The sequence below is a fragment of the Hermetia illucens genome, chromosome 3 (genome assembly GCF_905115235.1).
Source record: "Hermetia illucens chromosome 3, iHerIll2.2.curated.20191125, whole genome shotgun sequence".
Taxonomy (NCBI): domain Eukaryota; kingdom Metazoa; phylum Arthropoda; class Insecta; order Diptera; family Stratiomyidae; genus Hermetia; species Hermetia illucens.
In genome coordinates, this window is record NC_051851.1 from 2,159,710 (window position 1) to 2,171,078 (window position 11,369).

The following is an 11,369-nucleotide window of genomic DNA, read 5'->3' on the forward strand; positions in this document are numbered from 1 at the left end:
TTAGACATGAGAAAGCTGCCCGCGCGTTGAGTGTCGCGTTTGCCCACGTTAGAGCAAAAATGGTTTCAAATGAACATTTCTAACGATCTGTTGGCGAAGTTTAGGAGAGATAAATCAGAGTTTTGCGAAAATTAATTACTGAGGATGAAATTTGACTCCAAAAAAAGCAAAAACTGTTTTTTTCGGATCGGAAAGTGATGGCAACTATTCTTTGAAATATTCATGGAGTTATCTTAATCAATTATCTTCAAACGGAAAAAACCCCTGCACGTATCGTTACTCGATAAGCTAAAGATAGATATTGCAGAAAAACGGCGGCATTTGAAGAAAATAAAAATTCTGTTTCACCAAGACAATGCGTCGTCTCACACCTCTGTGGTTGCAATGGCGAAAATCCACGAAATACGGTTTGAACTGCTTGACCACCCTTCATATTCACCAGATCTAATCCCAAGTGACTTCATTTATTCCCTAATCTAAAAATTGCGTTCGGTGGAGGCCATCACCTTAGTAAGGAATTATTTTGAGGAGAAAGACGCCGAGTACTGTTTGGACGGGTTAAATAGATGGAAGCATCCCTGGGAGAAGTGTGAACACTTACAAGGAGAATATGTAGAAAAATAAAAATAAATTTAAAGAAAAAATGTCTTGTATCATTGTTAGATCGGAAACTTTTCAGATCACCGTCGTACCACTTCTTGTGGATGATATGGCAAGCCATCGTGGCACGCAAATACGGAATGCTTCTTCAATAATAATAATAATCGTTGGCGCAACAATCCATGTTGGATCAGGGCCTTGAAGTGTGTTAGAGCACTTCATTCAAGACCGTAACGGTACACTAGGAGGCAATGTGGTCAGCATTGCGCTCGCCCGAGATTATTACTCTGATTTGACACAGGTACTCATTCACAGCTGAGTCGACTGGTATCCGACGTCAAATCACGATACAAATTCCACTGCCACCAGTGAGATTTGAACCGCGACCTTCCGTATGACAGCCTTGCGCTCTAACCACTCAGCTATCCGGACACTGCTTCTTCAAGGCGAAGTGAAAGTATCTTTGAGTTCAGTGCTCTTAAGCGGAGTAAAGCCACCAGCCTTGACAATTTCTCCGGACGCGAAATCGATCGAAAACTGCTTTACAGAGAGGACAGTGTGGGGGCGGCACTTTAGTCATCATCAAAACCTCCAAGTATAACTTCTTGTTAACAGTTGTTAACAGGAAACGAGCACAACACCTCTGCGCAATCGGAGCCCTTTGTGGAATAATTCCTCCTTTTCAAATGAAGGAAAATAAAAAAAAACCGGCTTCCATATTTCAAGGAGCAGTCCATTGACAGACAGGGCTGGAAGATATCTTTATTATTATTGTATATGCGGTTATGTATTATTTCATCCAGTGTTGAAATTTGCGCAATCGGAGCAACAAATAAGCATTGTCTTGATGTTTGAATTCACTTGGCGAGCTTTTTTAGGACAAGGTCAGGAGCCAGCTCTCTTCCACTGCTTTGATGATTGCTTAGTTTGCTAGCACAACCATTCATCACTAGTAATCATCTTGGAGTTCCGTCCCCACGTACTCGAGGAGGGCGATCAGATCCGAGTCGGCAAGGGGCTCATCTGAAGTGGCTCTGCCACGAAGCCTCACCGGAGGTTATCTGGTACCATGGGAACCGGGATGGCCCTCTGAGAGCATATGCTCTAGGAGAATTCCTGGAGGATGTGTTCTCGGCCCGGTTATTTGCGGTTGGCCCCCTAATGGGAGTTTCATACATCGCAGGCAGAGCTCCTCGGGGCTCAAGCGTGGAGTTGCGCTGTACAACTCGGGTGCCTTACCCCTTAATTGCGGCAGAGGTGTTAGATAGGTCTCGCATCCACTGGTATGAATTCTGAGCCTGCACTCAGTATGTGGCTGTGCCAGTTATGGCGGGGCTCTGATTGTGGTCACAAATTCAACCCGTGTCCGAAGAGGACCGTGGGATTATGCCTACACGGCAGATACGTTAAACCCTCAGGACTTTCAGTAATCATCTTGGCCGAAATATAAGGTCCTCTTTGAGCTGATTTCGAAGCTCAAAACATGTCTGATTTTGATGCTCGTCTGTAAGAAGGCGTGGGACAAATTTGGCTGCACCCTTTGTCATGTGCAAATATTCGGATAAAATTCTCTGTATTGAACTCCTTGATGTGCCAGTTATGTATAAACACTCACAATCCAATATCGATAAGGAATTGCATTTCTTCAACAAACCAAAAGATAAGAAAATAACATCTTAAGAAACAAATGTGTATCTTATCTGATGGTTACGAAGAAATGTAACGTGATCATAAAACGAGAGGATAAGGACCGAACTGTGTTCTATGATAAGAAATCAACAGAGCAAAGTCGTTCTCTTGTCATTTAACATATGGTTACTTATCCATACTATAAATATGAGAACGACTATTGAATCGTTGCTCATTACCTAACTGTCAGTATTACAGTTAAGATATATTTTTTTATAATAATAAATATTATTATTATCACAATTTTTTTTGTTGTTTCAAATTGAACAAGTATTGTTCATTTAACTGGCGCAGTCGGTAGGATCGCCCAACGTAAAAGTCAAATTACTTTGCATAGAAACGTTGTCAAATTTTAATTTGAAACCGGCGTAGATCCTTATTACAAAGTACAAAAAAATATCTTACACTGACGACTAGGCTGAATTTTCATAGAATTCGCCCCTTGCCGAGAAATTCGAGCAAGTTAGCTTGAAAGCCAACATTTCCAAAATTTTTTTTTCGCTCTTTGCGGAAAATCTAAGCAACTTAACCCGAAAATAATTATTGAAACGAAAATTTCCCAGCAAAGTGACGAAAATGGCAACAATCAGTTTCAACGATGTTCTACGAGAAGCGAGAAGCATCCCAAATTTCAATGGAACCGAGGAGTATGATCTAGAGTGCTTTTTGGACGAAGGAGAAACGATCATGGCTATGGTTACCGACGCATCGCAAAAGCTGTATTTAACGAAAATTGTTAAATCAAAGATACAAGGACGAGCTCGAGAAGAACTTCGAAAATTGATAAACCCCACATGGAGTCAAGTGAAAACGGCACTTATCAGCAGATTCGGAGTACAGGAGGAATACATGGAGCTAATTAATCAGGTGAATAGTATAAGATACCATGAAAACTTTTTAAATGTGTACAACTGCCTAAGTCAAATATTAGTGAAAATGAATCGGAAATATCAGTTAGACGCAAATAAGCCGCATCAATATAGTCCTGACCGAAACGAATCGTTTGTTTTAGAAAAGTTTAAATCGTGTTTGAGTGAAAATCAAGTTATTTTATTAGAAACTAAAAACGTGATAGAATTAGAATCCGCAGTTAGATTATTGAAATCATGTAATAAAAGGCATCAAGGAAATAGTCACAATCGTGCTAGTGCTAGTTCTACTAAAGATAAATATGTAAATTTTCGTAACACCAATAATTCTTTCAATTATCGTAACATTGATAATTCGCGTAAAAATTTTGAAAAAAAAATCTTTTATCAAACCTTCAACACAAGTTTCTAGAAACCGTGAAGAACCAATGGATGTAGATGTAAATTTTACAATACACGCCTCGAAGATGTCTTACCGGTAGTCATACTTTCAATTAATAATAAAAAACTTCCAATATTAATAGACACGGGAAGTACTGTCAATTTACTTGATAAACGTGAAGTAAATAATTTATTAAAACTCTCTCAACCTCTAAGAGTCCAAACGGTAACTGGTTCGCAAGTTATAACTCATGAAACTTTGACCGCTTTACCATCAGAATTCAATGACGACGCTAACATGTATTGGAATGTAACTGATTTAGGGAATAAAAACTTTAGAGGAATAATCGGGAATAACACTTTAAAGAATATGAATGCGATACTTCATTTAGGAAAGGGAATTCTTGAAGTAAACGGAAAGCAAATCCCATTTACTTATTCATGTCCATTAGAATATGTTAATTACATAGAACCAATTGAACATTGCGAGTTCAATCTAAGTCACCTAAATTTAGAGGAAAAAAAAGCTTTAGGTAAAACATTAAAAGAGTATAAAGGCCTCTTCTATCAGGAAGGAACGAATCTCACAAACGTAAAAGACGTTTTCCACGAGATTGTTACGACAGATGAGAAACCTATATTCTCTAAAATTTATAGATTCCCTCAAGTTCACGAAGAGGAAGTCAAATTACAAATAAACAAAATGTTGGAACAAAATATTATTCAAGAGTCAACTTCTCCATATAACAGTCCGATATGGGTAGTTCCAAAAAAAATGGACAATAGTGGTAAAGCTAAATGGAGAATAGTTATTGACTATCGTAAGCTTAATGAAAAAAGATAGATGACAAAATGCCAATTCCTAACATAGAATCCATTTTAAACAAACTTGGTAGAGCAAACTATTTTTCCACGCTGGATTTAGCAAAGGGATTTCACCAAATTCTGGTTAAACCCGAAGACAGAGCTAAAACCGCCTTTTCAACTAATACAGGTCATTATGAATTCGTGAGAATGCCTTTCGGATTGAAAAATGCACCTGCTACCTTCCAAAGAATGATTAATCATGTCCTTAAGGATTATATTAATAAAATATGTATCGTATACCTTGACGATATACTTATATTTAGTACTTCTCTACAGGAACATATAGATTCCATGGGGAAAATATTCGACAGATTAAAAGAATACAATTTGAAAATACAACCGGATAAATGTAGCTTCCTACAAAAAGATACGGAGTATTTAGGGCATATTTTAACTAAAGATGGAATCAAGCCCAACCCACAAAAAGTTGAAAAAATAAAGAATATTAAAATTCCGGAAACACAGAAACAAATTAAAAGTTTCCTAGGAATAACCGGATATTATAGGAAATTTATACCTAATTATGCGAAAATAGCAATTCCATTAACAACATGTTTAAAGAAAGATCAGAAAATTAATATCAATGACATCAAATACATAAAGAGTTTCGAAAAACTTAAAGCAGTTCTAATATCAGATCCGATATTGAAATACCCTGATTTTAAGAAACAATTCACGCTAACAACAGATGCATCTAACTTCGCAATCGGAGCCGTTTTATCTCAAAACAGCCATCCGATAGCATATGCTTCTAGAACGTTAAACAATAGTGAAACCAATTACGCGACTATTGAAAAGGAGTTACTCGCGATTGTGTGGGCTACTAAGTATTTCAGACCATATTTATTTGGAGTAAAATTTAAGATAAAAACAGACCATAAACCACTAGTTTGGTTAAATAATCTAAAAGAACCAAATCAAAAATTGATTCGTTGGAAAATTAAATTAAACGAATTTGATTATGAAATCGAATATCTTCAAGGGAAAGAGAACAAAGTTGCAGATTTTCTAAGTCATTTAAAATGCGATGAAATAAATCACATTGACGAAAACGATGACGCAACCATGGCAACAGTTCATACTTCTAGAGAAGAAAGAAATGAACATATTTTCATAAATGATACTTGTGTGAATAAATATAAAACACAAATTATTTTGCAGGATAGTCCTAGTACAGAATTTGAAATACATTTTAATAAAAAAAGAGTATTTATTTCAAGAAACATTCTTAACAATCCCGAAGATCTATCTAACATATTAAGAAGATATATATTTAAAGGGGTAATAGCCATATATAGTGAATTGGAAGATCGTGAATACAACAAACTCCAAAATAAGTTAATAGAACTTTTTTCTCATAACACTAGGTTGAAATTTTACAAAACAACAAAATTTCTGAAGGATGTATCTAATTTAGAAGATCTACATAAAATTATTGATAAAAAACACCAAGAAACAAATCACAGAGGTATAATTGAGAATTATGAGGAATTGAAAAATGACGTATATAACCCAAGCTTATTTAAAGAAATAGAAAAAACTATTAACAATTGTGAAACATGTAATAGGTGTAAATACGATAGAAATCCAATTAAAATGGAATATCAACTTAGCGAAACTCCAAAAAATATTAATGAGGTAATTCACATTGATACATTCCATATAAAACATCATTATTTCCTAACAAGTATAGACAAAATGACAAAATATGCTCACATATCTGAACTAGAAGACAAGACAATGGTTACGGTAAAAGAAAAACTTCAAGAAAGAATGGCGAATTTAGGGAAACCAAACAAAATTATTGCCGACAATGAGTTTAACAATATTGAAATAAAAAATTTTTGCAGGGAAAATAACATACAAATACACTTTACTAAACCAAATACACATACAGGGAATTGAAATGTTGAAAGATTTCACAGCAGTCTATTAGAACATTTTAGGATCCTTAGTGTAACTCAAAAAGAAAATGCTTTCAAAGTAAATTTGTATAAAGCTGTTGAAAAATATAACTCAACTATTCATTCAACTCTAAAAGAAAAACCGTATAACATCCAATTCAATATGAATCCAGAACAAAGGCTAGCAATTTCTCAGAAAAACTTAGAAATAAAGCAAAAACGGCTAAAGTATTTTAACAAGAATAGGGAAAATATAAATTACAACCATGAAAGAGCATTCATAAAAAACTACGAAACACATCGTCATAAACACTTACCAAAATTTAGAAGTGTTCCAATAGATCAGAAAGAAAATAAATTATTTTATAGAAATCGTGAAATAAGCAAAAACAATCTAAAAAGACCTACGAAATTCTTTTTAGGACCCCACGAGATCTAGAAGAGGACTTATAAATGTAATAGGTACTGGTTTTAAATAACTTTTTGGAGTCTTAGATGAAGAGGACAGAGAGAAAATAATAAATTATTTACACACAGTAATATCCAATAAAATATACAAAAATACTAATGACAAAGTACAACAGATTATTCCTAGACCATTATACAATAACATAAAAAATTTAGAAATAATTTATCCAGAAAATGAAATGCACCTAAAACATATAAAAAAATCTCAAAGAAATAAAAGAGATTAAAGTCGAATACCAAAAACATGTACTATATCTTGGAACATCATTAATATTAACAATGATTTTCATCCTAATAGGAATGAATCTCTATTTTAAATGTAAACAAATGTAAACAATGATCATGAGGACATTGATCAATCTAAGGATGGAGGAGTTATGTATAAACACTCACAATCCAATATCGATAAGGAATTGCATTTCTTCAACAAACTAAAAGATAAGAAAATAACATCTTAAGAAACAAATGTGTATCTTATCTGATGGTTACGAAGAAATGTAACGTGATCATAAAACGAGAGGATAAGGATCGAACTGTGTTCTATGATGGGAAATCAACAGAGCAGAGTCGTTCTTATCCATACTATAAATATGAGAACGACTATTGAATCGTTGCTCATTACCTAACTGTCAGTATTAGAGTTAAGATATATTTTTTTATAATAATAAATATTATTATTATCACAATTTTTTTTGTTGTTTCAAATTGAACAAGTATTGTTCATTTAACTTGCCAGACATCTCACAGCGTCGATCAATGGTTCGGCGACGGTCTTCACATCATCATCAAAGCGACATAACTTCGCACGTCCACTGAGGTGGGGTGAGCGTAACGGACACCTTGCCGAACAATGAGTTTCCACACTCTCCGACCAACGGTTACAAATTCCCGTTACTTTTGACTCCCTGCTCGTAAAGTGAGAATCAGATCTGTATAATGGTATAGAGGTTGAGGGATATGGGTGCTGGGAAAATGGCCACAATGTGGAGAAATCTTCTGAAAAATTTTAAACGCCCGTGTCTCCGTTAATATTGAGAATTTCAAAAAAGGGGCTTAATTCGTGATCAACGAAAGATAGAATATCTGAATAGAAGAAGGAGAAAGTAAACAACTTATTCAATGCCTAAAATTGAGAAGAGAAACAGGGTCAAGCTGTAGAAAATTTAGGGAGTGAAAATAGCTTTCGAGCTTTCCGAAGGGATTTTCAAAAATATTTAAATTCTGGAAAGAATTCAAAAATGCTGAAGGTTGTCCGCACTAGAATAGAGTAAGGGGAATTACGACGTTGGAGCAAAAGGGACTAGAAACCTCCGCGTATTAGAGCGGCTTTGATGCCTGTCAAACATCGCCTTATCACCATTTTTATCATCGAAACATAAGTTAAATGTGTATTGAAATTTCTGAAAAACTAGAACTTCTTTCCAAGTTATGAAAGGGAAGAACAGAAGAAGTACAAGCAAGGAACAATAAAGGGAATAGGTTTGGGCACAATCATAAGGGGAACCATGTCGTGCCACGTCCACACTAATACTAAGACCAGGAGCCACTCAAAGAACTATCATTACACACGGTCAGCCTCCCATGAGTCACTCCATATCTGATTAGGTTGACAAATTTCATTGGATAATTTTCTTGATCAGCAATTGCGCTTGTTGTAGCTTTGGACTAATGGGAGACCGATCCTATGTTCTAGGTCTATAGTATAGTGTCCGTTGGCAACAGAAGCGTGCAACCAAAGAGGGGTTTTTTCATTAATGATAGTTAACAAGAATTAGATTTCTTTTTACCCAAGATCTTAAAAATGTATAACCAAAAAGCTATACCCGTGCCATTTTCCTGTCATGTAGGAAACAATTTAGAACAAATGTTTGTATGCAAATAAATCTCTCAAATGACCTTCATACAACGCTCAAACTCAGATCGAACTGTTGACGGAAGGGGCTGCTTGACTTTCATTAAAATGAATGTCAAGGTCGTTCCAAAAAATGACGCTCATTTGCCAAGATGAATTCATAAAATCTAACTCCACTCCGCCATGTTCTTCCACCTTTATTTGATTCTCCACTATCGCCCGTATCACATACGTGACCAGTGGGAAGTCCACAAAGTGCATGGGAAAAACTTGAATTATTACAACTTTTTGGGATTCCGGACACCACATGCATTTCCTTGCCCTTTGTGGAATAATTCCTCCTTTTCAAATGAAGGAAAATAAAAAAAAAACCGGCTTCCATATTCCAAGGAGCAGTCCATTGACAGACAAGGCTGGAAGATATCTTTATTATTATTGTATATGCGGTTATGTATTATTTCATCCAGTGTTGAAATTTGAGCGGTAAAAACAAATTTCAACGTCTTTTGTTTACGCCATACGTAAGAGAAAAACAATGTGGAGTGACACGAAGGTCACCTCTCATAAACACATTTACTTTCTGCGAATTTCTATTTCAAAGCGATCTAGGATTAAATCGCAGTAGTCTTGTAAAAACTAGCGCATAGAAAAATGCCAATCTATTTGTTTCGACAATATCTTGAGCGGCAAGTTTCGTATCTAATCCTTCAATAGGTTAACCGCCTTTGCAGGCTAGCGACTACCTGCAGCTGACCTTCCCGACCGCCCATTCTTTATAGTTGGCACCTGTCCCAGGCGTTGTGAAGAACGTGTCGTGGAGTGTAAAGATCTTTTGCGCAGAGAAAATCTCTTCGTGGCAATGAAAAAGCCTCACTCGCCTGTTGGCTTGTTTGTTGCAATTTTGCGTTGCCTGGCCGCCGAGGCGATGACGAACGATCTCTAAATATTTTCGCCAGTCGACAACATCCCACCCAGCCTTTGATCTTTTGTCATCCCGTATTTTCGATATTTTCGACTAACTGCGCCGCACCGAATTAGGTGTTTTGCCCAACTATAAACTCTTCACTCGGCAAATGTCACACTTACCGCCTAATAAGTCGTCTCCTGTTTTGGGTGGTGTGGTCGTCATTTTTGTCGTGTTGAGTGGTCTGCAGGCAATAGAAGAAACACAGATACGAAACTTTTGAAAACAAAAGCTCTCGCTTGATGGAGCCGCTGATGAATTCACTGAAAATGTGGAGAACTCGAGGTCGCCGAGAATCAACAACGCATTCCTCACTTGTGGGGCACGCTTGCAAATTCAATGGCACTGGCTCCTCGATTCAACAACAGAATTTCAACCGTTTCCGTTTACAAAAACTCCGCTACTCTCGCAATCAGGTCGTATGCCCGCTACGGAAATTTGCGCACTTACACACGGAACCAGCGGCCTGAAATGGCGTTTGTACGACTGCCGTCAGATTTTCTTCGCCGCCCTTTGTTTGCGTTGACGTGGATCCGAACTACACAGATTTGCTAAACAATTCCCACTGGCGAATCGTACGTTCTGAAGACCAAGTTTACTGCACCAGGCACTGAGAAATGAATGATGAAATCGCAACTTTTTTTGCTCTTGTTGCGTTGAATTTAAGACGAAAATCCCCGCAACTTGCAACGAAACTGCCGTACACCACGTCCGTCTTTGTTTTGATTCGTCCACTGGTCGTACACGGCCGCGATATTTGCGCGATTGCCAACGTTCGGTCACGTACGTCTAGACAAGTTTAGTGTTTACAATAATCTGGTACGGTGTTTGTAGTACTAGTTTCAGTCCGTTTACAGGTTAACGTTCCTCTGATTGGTTTTTGAATCGAACAGTTGTAAGGCATCTCATAATAGTCAATTTTCATGATGCTGTTCAATATGACGCCTGCAAATAATTTTAGGCTTCCTTTTTTTGAATGTGAACTTCTATCATACGAGATGTTACTATAGTTAGAGAAAACAAACTGGGTTTCGGATAGAAGGGCCGTTTCATTAATTTATCATTGAGGGATCTGTACGAGCACAACAATGGGCTTCCTCCTCTGATGCACGCAAGCTCCTTTATTTATGGGTTTTGGATTTTATGACGACAATCGCTAAATACTGTGGAAACATTTGAGAAAGCATTCTAAAACAGGATAGGGTATGTTGATATAATTAAAAATATTGAATCGAATTTTTAAAAATATTACTTAAATTGGTATTCTGATGTCTCCTGTAGTCGGCTATGTGAAAATTATTGAAGAAATATTATATTCTTCATTAGAAATAAAAAAGAAAGTGCGAACATAAATTGACTTAATATTTGCCATATTGGTTTATGGCCATCGCTTCTACGGCCGACTTTTGGGATCTTTTCCCAGTTACTTTGATGTTCACTCCAATTTTAGCTAGTCAGTAGTAGCTAATAGTGACCATAATATCGGAGGCGGCCATCTCGCAATTTTTGCCTGATGGGGGCAACGTAATTTCGATCATAGATTTAACCATTTCGGATGTACTCATGTTACTGATCCAGAGCAATATCATCGTCCTCAGGAGTCGTCAGTGAGCTATAACGGGTCGTTTAGGATACGATACGAATGACCGGTACACGTCGGGACCCACTGGGTGTCTTCAGCGCCGTCGACGTCGATGGGGTGATATGAGTCTAGCTCTGCCAAGGTGTAAGTTGTGACATGGTATCAGGGGGGATCCTTGTCAGGTAGTGTGCAT

The 11,369-nt window shown here is 36.9% G+C and overlaps 1 protein-coding gene across 1 annotated transcript in view; it reads right to left on the reverse strand.

Moving 5' to 3' along the window:
- Positions 1–10,356, reverse strand: part of LOC119651177 (BCL2/adenovirus E1B 19 kDa protein-interacting protein 3) — a 33,720-nt gene extending 23,364 nt beyond the window's left edge. The window contains exon 1 of the mRNA XM_038054604.1: positions 9,717–10,356. Coding sequence (XP_037910532.1) covers positions 9,717–9,759 — 43 coding nt within the window. The 5' untranslated portion in view covers positions 9,760–10,356. The remainder of the gene's footprint in view (positions 1–9,716) is intronic.
- Between the last annotated feature and the right edge of the window lie 1,013 nt (positions 10,357–11,369).